The 17500-nt window shown below is 35.8% G+C and overlaps 1 protein-coding gene across 20 annotated transcripts in view; it reads right to left on the bottom strand.

Annotated features, from left to right (window-relative positions):
* Positions 1 to 17500, bottom strand: part of szt2 (SZT2 subunit of KICSTOR complex) — a 174765-nt gene that overhangs the window by 144243 nt on the left and 13022 nt on the right. For all 20 annotated transcript variants that reach the window (XR_012407532.1, XR_012407533.1, XM_073953541.1 and 17 more), the window contains exons 8-18: positions 17259 to 17469; positions 15393 to 15563; positions 14084 to 14315; positions 13857 to 13986; positions 10526 to 10671; positions 9515 to 9667; positions 7488 to 7602; positions 6502 to 6707; positions 4452 to 4688; positions 1344 to 1422; positions 69 to 157 (exon numbers count right to left, since the gene is read on the bottom strand). Coding sequence is in view for 18 of the 20 variants with exons in the window: in XM_073953541.1 (XP_073809642.1) it covers positions 69 to 157; positions 1344 to 1422; positions 4452 to 4688; positions 6502 to 6707; positions 7488 to 7602; positions 9515 to 9667; positions 10526 to 10671; positions 13857 to 13986; positions 14084 to 14315; positions 15393 to 15563; positions 17259 to 17469 (1769 nt within the window). In the remaining 2 variants the exon portion in view is untranslated. The remainder of the gene's footprint in view (positions 1 to 68; positions 158 to 1343; positions 1423 to 4451; positions 4689 to 6501; positions 6708 to 7487; positions 7603 to 9514; positions 9668 to 10525; positions 10672 to 13856; positions 13987 to 14083; positions 14316 to 15392; positions 15564 to 17258; positions 17470 to 17500) is intronic.

Here is a 17500-nt window from a genome sequence, read left to right as displayed (position 1 = left end):
ATTGCAATACTCAAAAGCAAATACACACTGACACTGAGTTTTTTGCACAGGTGTAATTAAAGTGTTACCTGTCCTTGGTAGAAGTGGAATGAGGTGGAAATAAAATATACTGGACTATGCAGGTGTGTTTTTCACCATCCAAATCTGCTGGCAGACTCTGCGCACACAGTTTTGACAAAAGTTAGAGATGCATGGGTAAAAAAAAACAACACTAGATTGTGGGCCCTATCATACACCCGGCAAAATGTGGCGCAAGGTGCTGCACAATAGTCTTTTGCTACTTTAAGCTTGGCGCAAGGGTCATTTTGAGGTGTTGCGCCACGCTGTTTCAACAGCAAATGCATTTGCGCTCATATGTGCGCCCATAGGTGTTCTGGTCTAAAAAAGCAGGCGTATTTTTGCGCGTTGCTATTTTGAGAAACTGTAAATAGTCTGTTCTTAAGACCAGAACAAAGTCGGTCTATTGTCTGGCGCAGAGTGCACCTGGCTTACACACTACACACAAGATGTAGAGCAATACGCAAATATCTTTACATATGAAAAAGATATAATATATTAAGGATATATATATATAATAAGGATATATATAGGATATAAATATAAATGATTAAAATATTACAAAACATATTCATTTCTAGGCAACATGAATTTAAAAACCACTGCCTTCATACTATCTTCATCTCGGGAGGCTTTTTAAGTTCATTCAATTTGCTTCTGTATAATGTTATTATTATTATTAGCAGTATTATTTATTATATCCATATTTATATTTGTTTTATTAAAAACAAGCTTAGATTTGTCCACCTGTCAGGTTTTAGACCATATGGGGCACAGCAGGTGTTTTAGGATATAACTCAGGTTTTTGACCACACTGTTATTATTAATCATTTATTAGTTTGCTGGAAATTAGAACTGAATTTAGAAATAGTTTTGAAACAAATCTTTGCGCTTAATAAACAAAATTAATTATTTATAGGCTAATTGATGTTTGTGCGGTAAGGTTTCCCTATCTACGAGAGCAAAAGCGAAAGTGAACTTACTTTACGTCATGTTAATAGCAATGCGCTTATGGCGCGGCGCATCTGGCTCTTAAAGGGAATGGGAGATGAGACTCTAATTGGTTTATTCTCATAACACACCTATAACTCATTAAGAAAATAAACTCAACCCTTTTAGCCCATGCGCCATGGCGCAAAGCGGATTTTCCCATCCTTAAGTTAGCAAAAATGCATTCTGACACGCCCTGAAAGCGTTTGCACCCTGCAGTTTGCACTCTGCGCATGGACCGTCAAAATAGAGCCCTGTAAATTCTAAATACTAGTAAAGAGTGTGCATGCACTCACCTGCATTGGCAGTTCTGTCACCATGTTGACGATTCCCTCCCCACTAGAGGCAAAGTGAAAGCCTTCAGACAGACGAATACTGTAAACAAATGGCATGAAGAACAGAAGGAAACAGTAAACCAAAGTGATTTAACACAGGCCATTAGCTCTTCAGTTTCAGGACATATTTACACTGCAGGTCTTGAAGTCCAGTTAACATTTTGTGACTGATGTTTTGGAACTCCTTTTAAAAGAGATCAGACTTTTTAAAACCTGTATGCAATAACTGTATTTACACTTTACACAACTATAGCACAATTGTTTACCGTGGTGGCGAGTGGGCGGGGCTGAGAGCCATGGGAACAAAATGAGGCCGGGGCTTGAGTGACAATGAGAAGCACCTGCGCCGCACACTGGCCTCGAGTCCCACAGAGGAGCTCTAGAGCAGGGGTGGCCAACGCTGTTCCTGTAGAGCCCCCTTCCTGCAGATTTCAGTCGCTACCCATATCAAACACACCTGAACCAATTAATTAGGACCTGAATACCACGTGATAATTACAGGCAGGTGTGTTTGATATGGGTTGCAACTGAAATCTGCAGGAAGGGGGCTCTACAGGAACAGCGTTGGCCACCCCTGCTCTAGACTAGTGTTTTATTTTCTCATCAATGATGATTTAAAAGTTTGACGGTTCTCCGCCTCCTTCTTCCCGATGATCAGGCGGCCATCTAACTTTGTTACATTTACAATCTGGGTAGAATTTGATTTAGCCGATTTTCATTGTAAGAGCCTAAAGGCTCCTACACACCGGGACGTTTTTAGTTTGCGTTTCTCGTCAGCGTTTTACGAGACGTTTTTCAGTGTTCAAACCCAAGCGCTTTTCACTGGCGTCAAGCTGAAGAGTATGCTAAATCACTCTTTTGACGTTAGATGGCGCTGCACAACTATAAGCTTCTGACACCCGGTTATAACACAGAAAATGAGGAGGAGAGGAAGTTTGCACATTTGTTTATAAAGTTACTGGTGACTCGAACAAGCATAGATGGTTCAAGCAGCAGCTCCAGCTCTAGCGATGAAGAAATGATTATTGTTCACAGAGCAATAAGCAGCTCCACGTTCATATCGCCTCTGGGCATCTTCTTCAATGTGTGCTCGCATTGACAGTTTTGCGCTTGAGCGCCTCCAAGTGCTGTTTACAGTAACTTCAGCAGCTTCGTGCAGGTGAGCAAAAGTGCCGATCTGAATGGTGGAGAAGGTTTTGACGCCGAGCGTCAAAACAAAAAAATGAGCATGAGGCGTTTTTTTTTTTTAATGACGCTTTTGCACCTGGCATTTTGCACGTTGGTGTGCACAATCACATTGACGCCCTTTATTTAGTTAAAAGGCGTTAAACGTCGACAGAAAACGTGAGCAAAAAAACGTCTCGGTGTGCACGGGCCTTTTTGCTGATGCAACTTTTTGAGCAATGTTTCTGGGCAACTTTGGGAAATAATGCCATAAATGGGCAACCAGGTGAGACACGGGGTGACGAATTAGAGCAATGGCTTACAGGTACAATATTGTTGTTGTTGTTGCACGTTCTTAATAGAAAAGTAGCCAATCACCTTCGCTTTTGATTGCGTCAAACATTGCTCAATGTGTGTCATCCGCATAAGCATCTGTTTACCATGGCCATGCAATGTAGATTATGCACAATTTGTTCGAAATAGATGGTTCGCATGATTTTATATTATTTACAGAATTTTTTTATTTAAATTTTTTTTTTCGGTCACACTTTTTTTCCAGTCGCACTTTTTCCCTCTCCGTCCCATATCTCTCCTTGCTAGCTCCTCTTGTCTTCATCTTATTCTATCTCTGAGGCTCTCCGTGTCCTGCTATCCAAATTAATAAGGCATTATGGATTTGATCGACTGGTCTCTGAATGCAATTGACACCATCTTCTTGACGAGAAGTTTGAGCTCGGGAGAGCCCACTTGTCCTGCGGGGACGTTTGCAGCTGGATATGTGATGGACGGGTATGAGAAGTGGCGCGTCCTGTGCCTGGCTGCTCTGTCTCTGGAGGATATTGAAGATATTTACCTATTCGGAACTTTAATAACAGGGTTTCTGCTGATGCGGGGTATCGACGATTGATGAAAGCGGTCAGTGCTGCGCAAAACCCGACCAGTCTGGCCGGCTTGATTGAAACGCAGATGGGTAGGGTCGCTAATGCTCAGACTATGGTCCTACACCGCAAACTGGAAAACATCAGGGTGAAACTAGCGGCTCTGCAAGAACATTTGGCCAGATCGGGAGACAAGTGACGGAGATTAAATATCTGTGAAATTGGCAGACATTGACCCAAAGTTGAAGTACTTTTCTACTATCTTTCTATCTTCTATCTTTCTATCTTTTTGCTATCTTTCGGCTCCCTGTGTTTTCTTTTCTCCTGCCAGACGGCCTTGGCCGGAGAAAAACAACTTCTCCCAGATGGCAAGATAAGGAGACGCTCTGAAATTCCTGCTTCCTGTCAAGGACACCTGTTGGACTCTACAAGCTTACACACACACACACACACACACACACACACACACACACACACATACACAGCTACAGATAGACAATCACTACCGATCCCCTCATCCCACGCCTTTATGTGCTTTCACCCACTGGAGGGGGTATGCGGGTCTGTGACCAGCGCCCCATGGCTGCAGGACCAGATGGCTGCCCGCCCTCATCGGACTATATCCATACCCCCCTGTTCCCCTTCCCTGTGGCAATGTTGAGTCTTGTCTGTGTGTTTATGTGCTGATTGCTGGGCCTTTTTTCTCTCCCTGTTCTCACATTGCCCTAATTCAAGAGAAAGGTGAGAGGGAGTTTTTTTTGCGCCTGCCTCTCCTGAAATGTATCTTACTTCCTTTTTCTGAATGCTACCTCCTGTGACCTGTCTTCCCCTGAAAATTGTGATGTTTGTGTACGGTCGGGGGGTTCAATTTCACTATATGAAAGTGTATGTGACAAATAAAGGCCTGATTTGATTTGATTTGATTCGAAATACAATGGACAAAAAATAAGAATAATATTTAGAACTGGGTCATTTGAGTAAATGAGGCATTATACACCGGTGATTTGCTCTTCAGTTTTAGACTCACTCAGAGAGCATGGAGAGGATACGAGCAACAGCGTAAAGCGATACGGTAGTTCCCGATCCGTTCTGTAAGGCCCAAACCCAGCGCTGATGCAGGAAGTATCGAGAGAGCGACGCCACGGTGGAGGAAGCGGTTCTGCTGGCGGCCACACTGAGAGGGACGCCCATGAGGGACGGCTGAGCAAACGGCTCCATGTTCAGGATGAAAGGGGTGCGGAAATCAGACGGGAGCTTCTCGTACCTGTGACAGGAGATTCAGAAGATTAGAGAGTGTAGTTATGCTTCGCTAAAACCAAAACTTCAATAAAACAAAAAAAACATTGTTAATTGAAAAAAAATCTAATTAAATATTAGAAATAAATGATAAACTATCAATTTAAATGTTGATATTTTTTACTTCAAGCTTTTGTTTTTTTTAGTCTAAATATTTTTTAAAAATGATTTTAAATCTAAATAAAGCGTTTTCTAAACACGCAAAAATATTCAGAAATAATGGGTCAAAATGAAGTGAGTTTTTCTTTAAAACAAGTGAAATAATCTGCTAATGAGGTGAGCAAAATAAACTTATTTCAAAGGGAAAACTAGATTAATTTGCTTGCCTTATTGGCAGATTATTTTGCTTGTTTTAAGGACAAACTCACTTCATTTTGACTTATTATTTCTGAAAACAAAAAATATTATTTTACTAGCCTAGTCTACTAAATGCTTCTTTATTTAATAATATTTAGTTTTTGGACTAGAAACAAGACAAAAACTCCAAGTAAGAAAAGCATTTTATGTAGTGTATGACCATTTTTTAATATGCCCAGTATTTTTTATATCCTTTATAAGGAAACAATGTCATAAAATAATACATTTATGTTAAAATACTAAAACTGAAATGAGTTACGGAAGAGCTAATCAAAGTTAGAGTAAATATTGTTAATTCAACTGCAATAAATCCCAAACACAGCAATAAAAGCGTAAACAAACACTTACAAAAATGTAATTCATGTAAAAAAATAAATCTGGTTTATTTCAATTATTTTAAGGACATTTTACCTGAAGAATAACAACTCTTACTAATTTATAGAAGCATTTTAAGTTTTTTTTATTGGATTTAAATGTCAAGAGATCATTTCTTAAGGCTAAATAGAATTTTATCTTAGAACATTTATTACATTTACACCTCCTAAAGTGAGAGTAAAAAATGAAGACAACTGAAAAGGCTCATTCAAAAATATGAATTACTATAAATACCACAAAATGACTTAAAATTACAGATCAAAGTCTACATGAAAACAAGGTTCACAAACCAAATGTGATCAATATGACACATTTTATTAAACAGCATATGGAGCAAGAAAAAAAATTGGATTTAATGTTAAGTTTATTTAGGACATTTTCATAAAAACAGCTTTTTTTGACAGATCGTTGAAAAACAACAACAAATGAATTGATTCATTTTCTTTTCAGCTTAGTCACCTCATTAATCAGGGGTCGCCACAGCGGAATGAACCGCCAAATTATCCAGCATATGTTTTATGCAGCTGATTCCCTTCCAGCTGCAACCCAACACTGGGAAACACCCACACACTCTATGGCCAATTTAGCTTATTCAATTCACCAATAGTGCATGTGTTTGGACTGTGGGGGACACCAGAGCACCCGGAAGAAACCCACGAACACTGGGAGAACATGCAAACTCCACACAGAAATACCAACTGACCCAGCAGGGACTCGAACCAGCGACCTTCTTGCTGTGAGGCGATCATGCCACCCACTGTGCCATCGTGACGCCACAAAAAACAAATTTGATTTCAAATTTAATTCAAGCATTTTCAAGGACCTGTTTGTTTTTGAGTGCTTTCCAGTCTGAAACTCAAGTATTTTCAAGAAGTGTGTGAACACTGCTTAGAGATAAACTATAAGAATAAAAGGTTTCAGAAATGTTTCCTTCATACCAACATGTTCATAATAAGATTCATTTTATCTTCACATTGTCTGCTGTCACCCCTTCTGTACATGCTCAAAAATGAATCACCACAGTCATCTTTTAGGTTTCCGTCACTGACCTGATGAGCAGTTTTTCCAGAGGTTTGTTGAGCACCACCACACACCGCCGATCAGACAGTGCTGGTTTTGGAGCAGGCAGAGGTGGGGATTTAGAGGGCGATGAATGCCCCAGAATTTTCCGTTTGGTTTTCGGCGTCGCCTCTTTATTCTGGACCCGATGAGGAAACCGCAGCCGAAGGATCTGCTCTCGAAGTTCATCCACAATCTACACACAAGAAACACAAACACTGTATATATATCTAAATGATCAATGTATCACAACAGCAAAATGGTTTTCAATAAATTGGCCAGATTTTAACAAGGAAACCAGCATGTGGATGAGCATCCCTGAAAACAAGCTAAGTGGGCATTCTGGTTTTATCGTCCGAGAATCTGAAACAGTTTGGTATGGAAGCTGAAATACTGTTTGTCTGAGCAGTAAAGCCATGTTAAGATGTAACTTTACTCAAGAGTTTTTTTTTCTTAATTTGTCTTGATGTTTTAAGGTTGATAAAACTATTTGTTTCATATTTTTAAGGCTTAAAAAGTATGAAACACATATTGGCTAAAACTTTTTTTTAATATATTGCATATTCAAAAAGCTGCACAATATATCACAAAATGATCATTATAATAGCAGATGTGTAATAAATTACATTAAATTTATGCATTGGACGTTTATCTAAATGTGACCACTCAGATGGGGCCTTAATATCTTTATATAATATAAATATCTTTGATCTCTTTATTTTAATATTATTACATAGATGATTGATTTTAAAACAGAGCTAATATAAAGTATAAATATAATTTTTCTAGGCTAATGTTATTTGGTAAGAGTAATACCATTATCTCAATACTCAACAACAATATTACACATTGCAGCTTTTTCCAGCATCATGCAGCCCTGACATTGAATATCACATTATTTAGCATGCTATCATATAATGCTATTGTCTTCATTATTGCACAGCCCACAATGCTGCTCATTTAATGTTCACCTCACCTTGTTCCTGGTGTGAGCCAGAGTCCCTATCGGGAAGCCCAATCGCAGCACCATACAGGGAGTTTTAGAGATCAGACGCACCAGATAGAAGGAGACCGGCGGCAGCTCAGAGACACTGTGGGTAAAACGCATGTTCAAACACTGATTAACTGATCTGTGATGAATCTGGCAAATTACCTGTGCATGTCAGGGTCATCATTTAACTAAATCTTAAAAATCCAATCCCACCAAGACGCATTTTCTTTTTACATGCAGTCATGAGAAAAAGTTAGGACATACTATGAAATTTTACATATGACAATATTATATGCCAAATGATCTTTGAAAGGTCCTAAAATTTGGAAAACAAATAAATATATATATATATATATATCATATATTTATGTATATATATACACACACACACAGTTGAAGTCAGAATCATTAGCCCCCCTGAATTATTAGTGCGTCTGTTTATTTTTTTCACCAATTTCTGTTTAATGGAGAGAAGATTGTTTTAGCACATTTCTAAGCATAATAGTTTTAAAAATGTATTTCTAATAACTGATTTATTTTATCTGTGACATGATGACAGTAAATAATATTTGACTAGATATTTTTCAAGACACTAGTATTCAGCTTAAAGTGACATTTAAAGGCTTAACTAGGTTAATTAGGTTAACTGGGCAGGTTAGGGTAATTAGGCTAGTTATTGTATAACGATGGTTTGTTCTGTAGATTATCGAAAAAAAAATTAGCCTAAAGGGTCTAATAATTTTGTCCTAAAAATGGTTTTTAAAAAATTAATAACAGCTTTTATTCTAGCCAAAATAAATCAAATAAGACTTTCTCCAGAAGAAAAAATATTATCAGACATACTGTGAACATTTCCTTGCTCTGTTAAAAATCATTTGGGAGATATTTTAAAACATAAAATAAAATCAAAAGGGGGCTAATAATTCTGACTTCAACTGTATATATATATATATATATATATATATATATATATATATATATATATATATATATATATATATATACATATACATATATATATATATATATATATATATATATATATATACATATATATATATATATATATATATATATATATATATATATATACATATATATCTTTAAATGCAGGTTTTATATAACAAATATTAAGTAACCTGTATTTTTTTTGTTGTGATATAGAAGACCATGTATAGTAAAAATAGAATAGAATACCATGAACAGAACTGTATACATACATTTATATAACATTACATATATATAACATTAAAAAAGACAGTCAAATGATTTTTTTTAAATGACTCATCAATGACTCATAAACAAATCATTTGAATGAGTGATTCAGTGAATGATTTTGGGAGTCAGGGTCTAGACAAGACAACCACGTACTAGTGGTTTTATAGTGACATATTTACAGCAGGTCTAAACCAGCACAATTTTGGTTTAATTTTCTGTATACAAACCAATTCTCAAAAATACTGGGATAATATATACACACACATATATATATATATATATATATATATATATATATATATATATATATATATATATATATATATATATATATATATATATATATATATATATATATATATATATATATATATATATATATATATATATATATGTATATACACACATATATTAGGGCTGCCACGATGCTGGAATTTGATACCAATCAAATATTACAAAAATGTCCATTTCCTGCTAATATTCGAGTTGCTGCTGTTTAAAAACGTGCTCAGCAGCGCTCGAATATGACTTGCGATTGGCCATGAAGGTCATCAGTTCACCGAACTTACCACTGTTTACTGAGTGTAACCACATATATATACATATATATATTTGTCAATGTTGCACACATTTTTGTGCTTTAACAATCCTAATGATTTTTAAAACAATTTACTTATAGTTTTATTCCTTGAAGTAAATGGGCTCTAAATAAATAAAAATGTTGCCTGTTTTTCCACCTAAAAGAAATATAACTGAAAATAAATTATAATCATCCTAAAGCAGCCTACACGCACCTGTAAATGAGTTTGACGTATGAATATCCCTCCACCAGGACGAAACTGCTCCAGTCTTTGAGCAGTGATGTGAGTGCAGAGTGAGAGATCCGGCACTGCACGGTACTGAATCGACCATTACTTCCTGCGTTGTGCACATGCTTCGGGACCGGCCTGAAAAGATAGACAGAAAGCAGAAAAACAGGTCACAGTCAGCAGGATTCAATTAATACTGGCTTTTTACAATAGATGAAGACACGAGGCTCTGTTACAGTTCATTGTTTATGCCCTCCTTTCCTAATTTGTCTCCATCATGTACATTCATAAAACACATCAGAATCAGAAAACATTATTGCCAGGTATGTTCACACATACGAGGAATTTGTTTTTGTGACAAAGCTTCTACAAAGCTTCTACAATGCAGCAGAATTGCAGATATGGCACAAAATAACAGATAATAAATATATTTTCAAAATAAAGGTAAGTAGTGAATACAAATATACAAATTGACAAGTGTATGTACAGCAGGGTTGGGTCATTGTCCATCGCCGATGGCTGACAGACATCATGATGCTGAGCCGGCATCGCAATCCTTCGCATCGTAGCAACAACCAGCAGCTCAAAGAGGCAGTGTGCTGGGTGTGAGGGGTCCAGTGCTCACTCTGGATAAGTTTAGTTATTGGAATGTTTGCAAATGCGTTATATATAAATGCACATTACAGTACATTTACTCAGATGTACATTAATTACATTACACCAGCGTCTAATACAAAACATTCTGTCTAAAACTGGAACATCTTAAACCCCTGACTTTTAGAAGATGATTTATTATTTACCTTTTTTTTCCTTCACGTAAAACCAAAAACCAAAACTGAACCCAAAAAAACTTTGATATATTTTTTTCATTGTATTAATGATTTATAATAATAGTGAAGTTTGTGAGTGTTTGTCTAAAAGTGTCTCTGTCTTTTCATGGTAACTCAAGTTTAAGTTTCCCAGAATACACCACCAATCCAGGCTGTGTTCACTCACATGTCATGCTCCAGAATGATAGTGATGCGGTGCATGTGCAGCCAGCGCTGCCAGAAGTTGGCATCCATGGACAGGACAGGCTTCCAGTACGAGGCAAACTGTGATTGGCTGAAGTCTTTGGAGCCGTTGTGCTGGAGAGAGAGGACCTGAGGCAAAGCAGAATATCACTGTATAATCGCAATATAAGCATGCACAACTGGCTGTTTTGAGGTTGCAGGTAATCGATGAAAAATACAGTAAAAACAGTATTACTGTAAAATGCGGCCCCTTTTTATTTTTACAAACCCAATTATACAAACCCAAAGTAAAGAATAATATTAAAAAGAAGAATTTAACTAACAGTATATGATGGATTATTAATAACGTGATAACTATAATATACTTATGCTGGTAATAATAATAAAAAATAAAATAAAATAAATAAATAATAATAATAAAACAACAACAGCTGTAACAATAATCTGAGGAGGTGGAAGTTGTATGATCAACATTGAGGTATATAGTGTTTGTCAGTTGCTTTGTGATGCATTAAAAGAAAGTGTGACGTGTAGCATGGATCAGTCCAGTGCAATGCCCAGGCTGCCATGACCGAGTCACACTTACCCTGTGAATGTATTATATGCAAGTAGGAGTTTTTTTTCTTTCCATTCTTTCTATAGTTTTTCCTCCTTTTTCCTTCCTTTTTTCCATACTTGTTATTTTTAAATCCGTTGTTGGACTGGTCAGAGGAAAAACTTGTATAAAAATATATAATAATAATAATAATAATAATAATAATAATAATAATAATAATAATAATAATAATATAATAATAATAATAATAATAATAATAATAATAATAAAAATAATGATAACAAAAATAAAAAACTATTTTATATATATATATATATATATATATATATATATATATATATATATATATATATATATATATATATATATATATAATTTTTTGTATGATAAATAATAATAATTTAAAAAATGAATAAATAAATTTGAAAGAGACAGAAGAGGAGAACGAATAGGATAAAAGGAGAGGTAAAGAAGTATGTAAAGTCTGAATTATAATATAATATAATATAATATAATATAATATAATATAATATAATATTATATATATATATATATATATATATATATATATATATATATATATATATATATATATATATATATATATATATATATATATATATATATATATATGGGAAAGTTTCAATAAAATTTATACTAAACAGTTTTTTTTTTTCCCATTTCCCTATTAATTCATTTATTTTAAATTTGATTTAATTTCAGAGACTTTTTTTTCTTCTTCATTTCCTTTTCTTCTAACCTCTACCCCCCCCCCCCCCCCCTCCCCCCTCCCCTCATGTTTATGTACTGATGAAGGTGTTGTTTGGGAATGGCTTCAGGCAAACAGGATCTTCAATGGAGATGTATTCTGTTAATAAGTTTTTCCAGGATGAGATGTGAAAACTATCCTCATGAACTGAAAATCAAGAAATACCATTAACATCTCATCCTGGAAAAACTTGTTAGCCCCAACTTCAGACACGCCTTCAGTCAAGCGTTGACGCTGACGCCCCGTGTGAATGGGCCGTTATATTTGCCGGGGCGTGCAAGAAGTTTTGTGCACGAGCAGAGGAAATCGGCGCGCAAGCAAAGAGATCGCATGCTGTAGGCTATTACTTAAATGCGATCTCGACTTCTAATACTGCGCTCACAACATTTGTCATTGAAATAACGCCACAGGTAGTTGGTAGATCTGAGTATTAAAAAAAGGCCTGCAGCCACAGCTGGAAAACATCCAAGAGGAAACACTTACACAGTGTGAGCAGGGTTTTACTGAGATAATATGCACGCTAGGAATTCTCTGCATTTTTATTTGTTATTGTATATCTTGTAGTGCTTTGAGTTTAAGAAAAGCGCATCATAAACAAAATGTATTAATATTATCAATATAACAGCATTTATTTAAAATATAAATATGTTTTTTTACATTATAAACTTCCTTACTGTTCAGGGCTCAAAATTGCGACCATTTTGGTAGCATAAGCGCCAGCAATTTTACCTATGCGACCTCAAAATATATTTGGGAGCATGTGTGCGAGTGCATGAAATTGTTGTGTGCGACCAGTTTTTACTGCAAAATGTTCAGCACATGGGCGGATTCGGGAGACATTCACGCAGAATGCATCTCTGCACTTGAAACAGGAAACGCAGCGCTCAGGAATGGTTTAAAACAGCTTGTCAACTTGCTGCAGTAAACAAAGCCAAGTCCGTAATGCTTGCCCCGCCTTCGCACTCTTCTCATTGGCCCACTGCTCTAGCACTGAAATATCAGCTGTCAATCACTCAGTCAATGCCTTCTGGCTTGGGATGACAGAGAGAGCTACTACCGCGAAAAACTGATTGAAGATAACACTGACAGATTTAGTTTAAGAAACCATTGCATCTAAAGTTACAAATAATGACACATCTTACTAGTGATCATGTGCTGAATGTTAATCCACCATCTACACTTTTGGAAGAGTGGATAAAAGACTTCCCGGACTTTTCATAGCGGACTTGAAGCCAATGGATGGAGCTTTCAGGTAACTGTTTGCCACATCTAGCACGAGAGCTTCTGTTTAATCCTTCATATAATCGCCAGATGCTGTCCGCCGTGCAAGTGGCAGCTATATGTCAAATTTAACACCACATACACCATCGCAAACAAGCTTACACGGAGTAAACTAATATCGCTACTCATGAAAAGGCCGATATTGCTATTAACATGACGTATGCATATAATAAGGTGCAGTATGTCAAAAACATCAGTGCAATATTAGACAGCACCCGTGAGAACAGCACAGTTATACCGTTAACAGATTCATTCATGTCAAGCAGTGCGTGCAGGGCCGGTGAGCAGTCTGTGTACCTTTTGGTCACTCAGTTATGTTATAAAATGTATTTTCTTGTGATAACGGAATTTCGTTGAGACATATTTTCCTCACGCATGCATATATATATTTTTTTTTTGCTTGTTAGTTTGATTAGTGTTGATTTCAAATGCAATAAATATGTTTGTATAAAACTTGTAGTAACGGTGCTTATAATTGCGACTAAATTTAGGCGCATCGGCCAAAATTTAGTCGCAATTATAAGCACCGTTACTACAAGTTTTATACAAACATATTTATTGCATTTGAAATCAAGTTAGGAGCACCGGTGCTACCAAGCAAAAAGGTTCATTTCGAGCCCTGCTGTTGCTTTTGATCAATGAAATGCATGCATGCTAAAAAAAACAAATCTGTAGCTTCCCTCAGGAAAAACATTTGTGAACACTCACCGGTGTGGTGGATCCAGGTGGGATGTAAAATAGAGGAACACCGTTTTTCGTGCTTTCAGGGATAGTGTAATGCTCTGATATGGAATTAAAGGACTGCAGATGAACCAACATCTGATCGGTCTGATTTATGCTGTTGGGGACAAAACCAAGGTATGGCTTTACTTCATGGCTGTCAACTAAAACAGACAACAAAGCATGGGTAATCTTCAAGAAAGTTTGTAGCTGACCTCTGCAGAGTGTTCCAGAAGCGGCGGATCACAGACGTCCGGTAGGGGCTGGTGATAGGTTTCCTCATGGTGCAGCTGATGTCGTGAAGTATGTCATAGCTGCCCTCCATTGTTACCTCAACCCATGTTGTGCGTTTGGTTGGCTCAAGGGGCCAAGATGCTATAGCAAGGTATTCAATGCGCATGTTATGCTTCCAGAGGAGAACTAGCTTCACCTCCAGCTGACTTCCTCCTGATCAACAAAAAAAGATGATTTTCAGGCATTTGATAAATCTGATAATCTGTATTTAAAAACAACAACAAATTTAAAGAGTCACTCATATGAAGGACGATAGCTATAAATATAACGGTAACTGTATTTGTGTACATATCAGCAAATGATAATCTTTTTATTTGCAGTTCATGCTTTTCTTTTTGCATATGTTTCTAGCATATCTGACCAGTGAATCCAGCTTGTGTAATCAAGCTAATCTATATATATGTGTGTGTGTGTGTGTGTGTGTGTGTGTGTGTGTGTGTGTGTGTGTGTGTGTGTGTGTGTGTGTGTGTGTGTGTGTGTGTGTGTGTATAAACACTATTTTCCATTCATATTTTAGAAAAATTTTGCAGCATTTGCATGTCATTTACTGCATAGAATTCATTCAAATAGCAGTAAAATAACATTGATTACAAGTTGATTTATTTTTTTAAAAAGCACCTAAATAGTTTTGTAATTTTTGTCTTTTTTTTCAGTTGAATGAAAGACTATTTTCCATTCATAAATTCTATTATTGAAGATTTCTTAAAAACAGTGTATAAATCTTGTCTCATCTCGTTCTCGTGGAGTAAACGTCTCGTCACACCACAACCAAATATCAAAAGCATTTTCTAGACAAGCAGAACATATTGTCTTGTTTTAACAAATAATGCCCAAATCAAGTGAGTTTTTTTCCTAAAACAAGTTAAACAAATCTGCCAAAGGGGTGAGCAAAATAATCGTTCATCAAAAAGAAAAACAAGATTATTTTGCTTGTTTTAAGGAAAAACTCACTTAACTTTGGGATATTATTTCTGAAAACAAGACAATAGTTTTTGCTTGACTAGACAACGTTTCTTGATTTAAGAATCTTTAGATATTTGGTCTAGAAACAAGACAAAATTTCTAAGAAAAGCATTTTCTGCAGTATATAACTATGGCTTGTTGAGGCTCGTTTACATTTATTTTTAATTAGTAAGCAGCTCGATGGTCATGCAAAACACCATAATTAGTCCACACATAACAAAAAATCTAGACTTGAACTCAATAGCAAACAATGTGACATGAACACACCTTTAGTGATGTTGAGCTCTCGTATGCTGTATCCCTCTCTCAGTCTGATGGACAGAACGCTGATCAAATCTGCATGCACTTCCTTCTCTGTGTGTTTCTTCCTGCGCATTACTAAGGCGGGGTTTCCACTGGCTGACACCAGGTGTTCATTAAAGAGCCTGTGCTGAGAGACTACAAACACACGCATGACACAGATTAGTGTTTTTCACTTCTCATTATACCAGGAATGTCCGAACTCGATCCTAAAGGGCCGGTGTCCGGCATATTTTAGGTATAACCCCAATTAAACACGCCTGAACCAGCTAATCAAGCTCTTTCTAGGTATATAAGGAACTTCCAGGCAGGTGTGCTGAAGAAAGTTGGAGCTAAACTATGCAGGACACCAAGCCCTCCAGGACCGAGTTTGGACACCCCTGCATTATGCTATGCCATAGTGCAGAGTTGTTGCTAGAAGGGATACAGCTGTAGTTGAAAGTTTAACATTTACACCTTACCCTAAACCCAATCCACGCAGTAATGTAAAAACAGTATTTATAACGAGAATTATTTATTTAACTCCTCATTAAATTGTATTTTATTAACATTTAGCTCTACCCAACCCTAAACCTACCCCTTACAGTAATATAAAAACAGTAATTATAATGAAATTATTTATTAAATTACCCATTAAATTGTATTTTATTAATGTCTACCCCCACCTCAACTCTCAACTCAACCTTCAAAGTAATGTAAAACAGTCATTATAATGAAAATATTTATATTACTTATTAAATTACCCATTAAATTGTATTTTATTAACGTTTAGCTCTACCCAACCTTAAACCTACCACTTACAGTAATATAAAAACAGTCATTATAATGAAATAGTTTATATTATTTATCAAATTACCCATAAAATTGTATTTTCTTAATGTCTACCTCTACCCAACTTTAAACCTACCCCTTACAGTTATATAAAAACAGTAATAATAATCAAATTATTTATATTACTTATTAAATTACCCATTAAATAGTATTTTATTAACGGGTAGCTCTACCCAACAATAAACCTACCCTTACAGTAATATAAAAACAGTCATTATAATGAAATAGTTTATATTATTTATCAAATTACCCATGAAATTATATTTTCTTAATGTCTACCTCTACCCAACTTTAAACCTACCCCTTACAGTAATATAAAAACAGTAATTATAATCAAATTATTTATATTACTTATTAAATTACCCATTAAATTGTATTTTATTAATGTCCACCCTTACCCTAACCCTTAATTCAACCTTCAAAGTAATGTAACAGTAATCATAATGAAATTACTTATATTATTTATTAAATTACCCATAAAATTATATTTTATTAATGTCTACCCCCACCTCAACTCTCAACTAAACCTTCAAAGTAATTTAAAACAGTAATTATAATGAAATTATTTATATTATTTATTAAATTACCCATTAAATTGTATTTTATTAACGTCCACCCTTACCCTAACCCTAAATTCAATCTACAAAGTAATCTAAAACTGTAATTAAAATGAAATTATTAAGATTATTTATTAAATTACCCATAAAATTATATTTTATTAATGTCTACCCCCACCTCAACTCTAAACCCAACCTTCAAAGTAATGTAAAACGGTAATTATAATGAGAATTATTTATTAATTACATTACCCATTAGATTATATTTTATTAACCTCTCTCCTTACCCCAAACCAACACAGTGTCATAAAAATGATGCTATACTGATGCAAGTATCCACAGCTGAATCCCATCTACACTTTATCAAACACCGTATAAGATAAACAGAGGAGAGTTGAGAAAAAAATGTGTTTTTGTGATCAGAATGGATGTGATGTGATCTTACAGCAGTAGTACTCTGGGTTCATGGACTCTCCGGTTTTTAGGAAGGAGTATGTGAGGAAGGCGCGATGGTAAGCGTTCATCTCGTCGCCTGTACAGTGCGACTCTGGACACATGGACAGATATGAGCCGAAGGTCGCCATTGAGATGAACTTCATCAGCTCCACGTTGGGGATGTAGCCAAAACTGCAGTCATAAGAGTAGGCACCCCCGACCTGAACCAAACACATTCATAAAAAACATAGT

The sequence above is a fragment of the Danio rerio genome, chromosome 6, assembly GCF_049306965.1.
Source record: "Danio rerio strain Tuebingen ecotype United States chromosome 6, GRCz12tu, whole genome shotgun sequence".
Lineage (NCBI taxonomy): Eukaryota > Metazoa > Chordata > Actinopteri > Cypriniformes > Danionidae > Danio > Danio rerio.
Note: the sequence above shows the minus strand (reverse complement) of the source record. Positions and strands in the feature narration are given on the sequence as shown.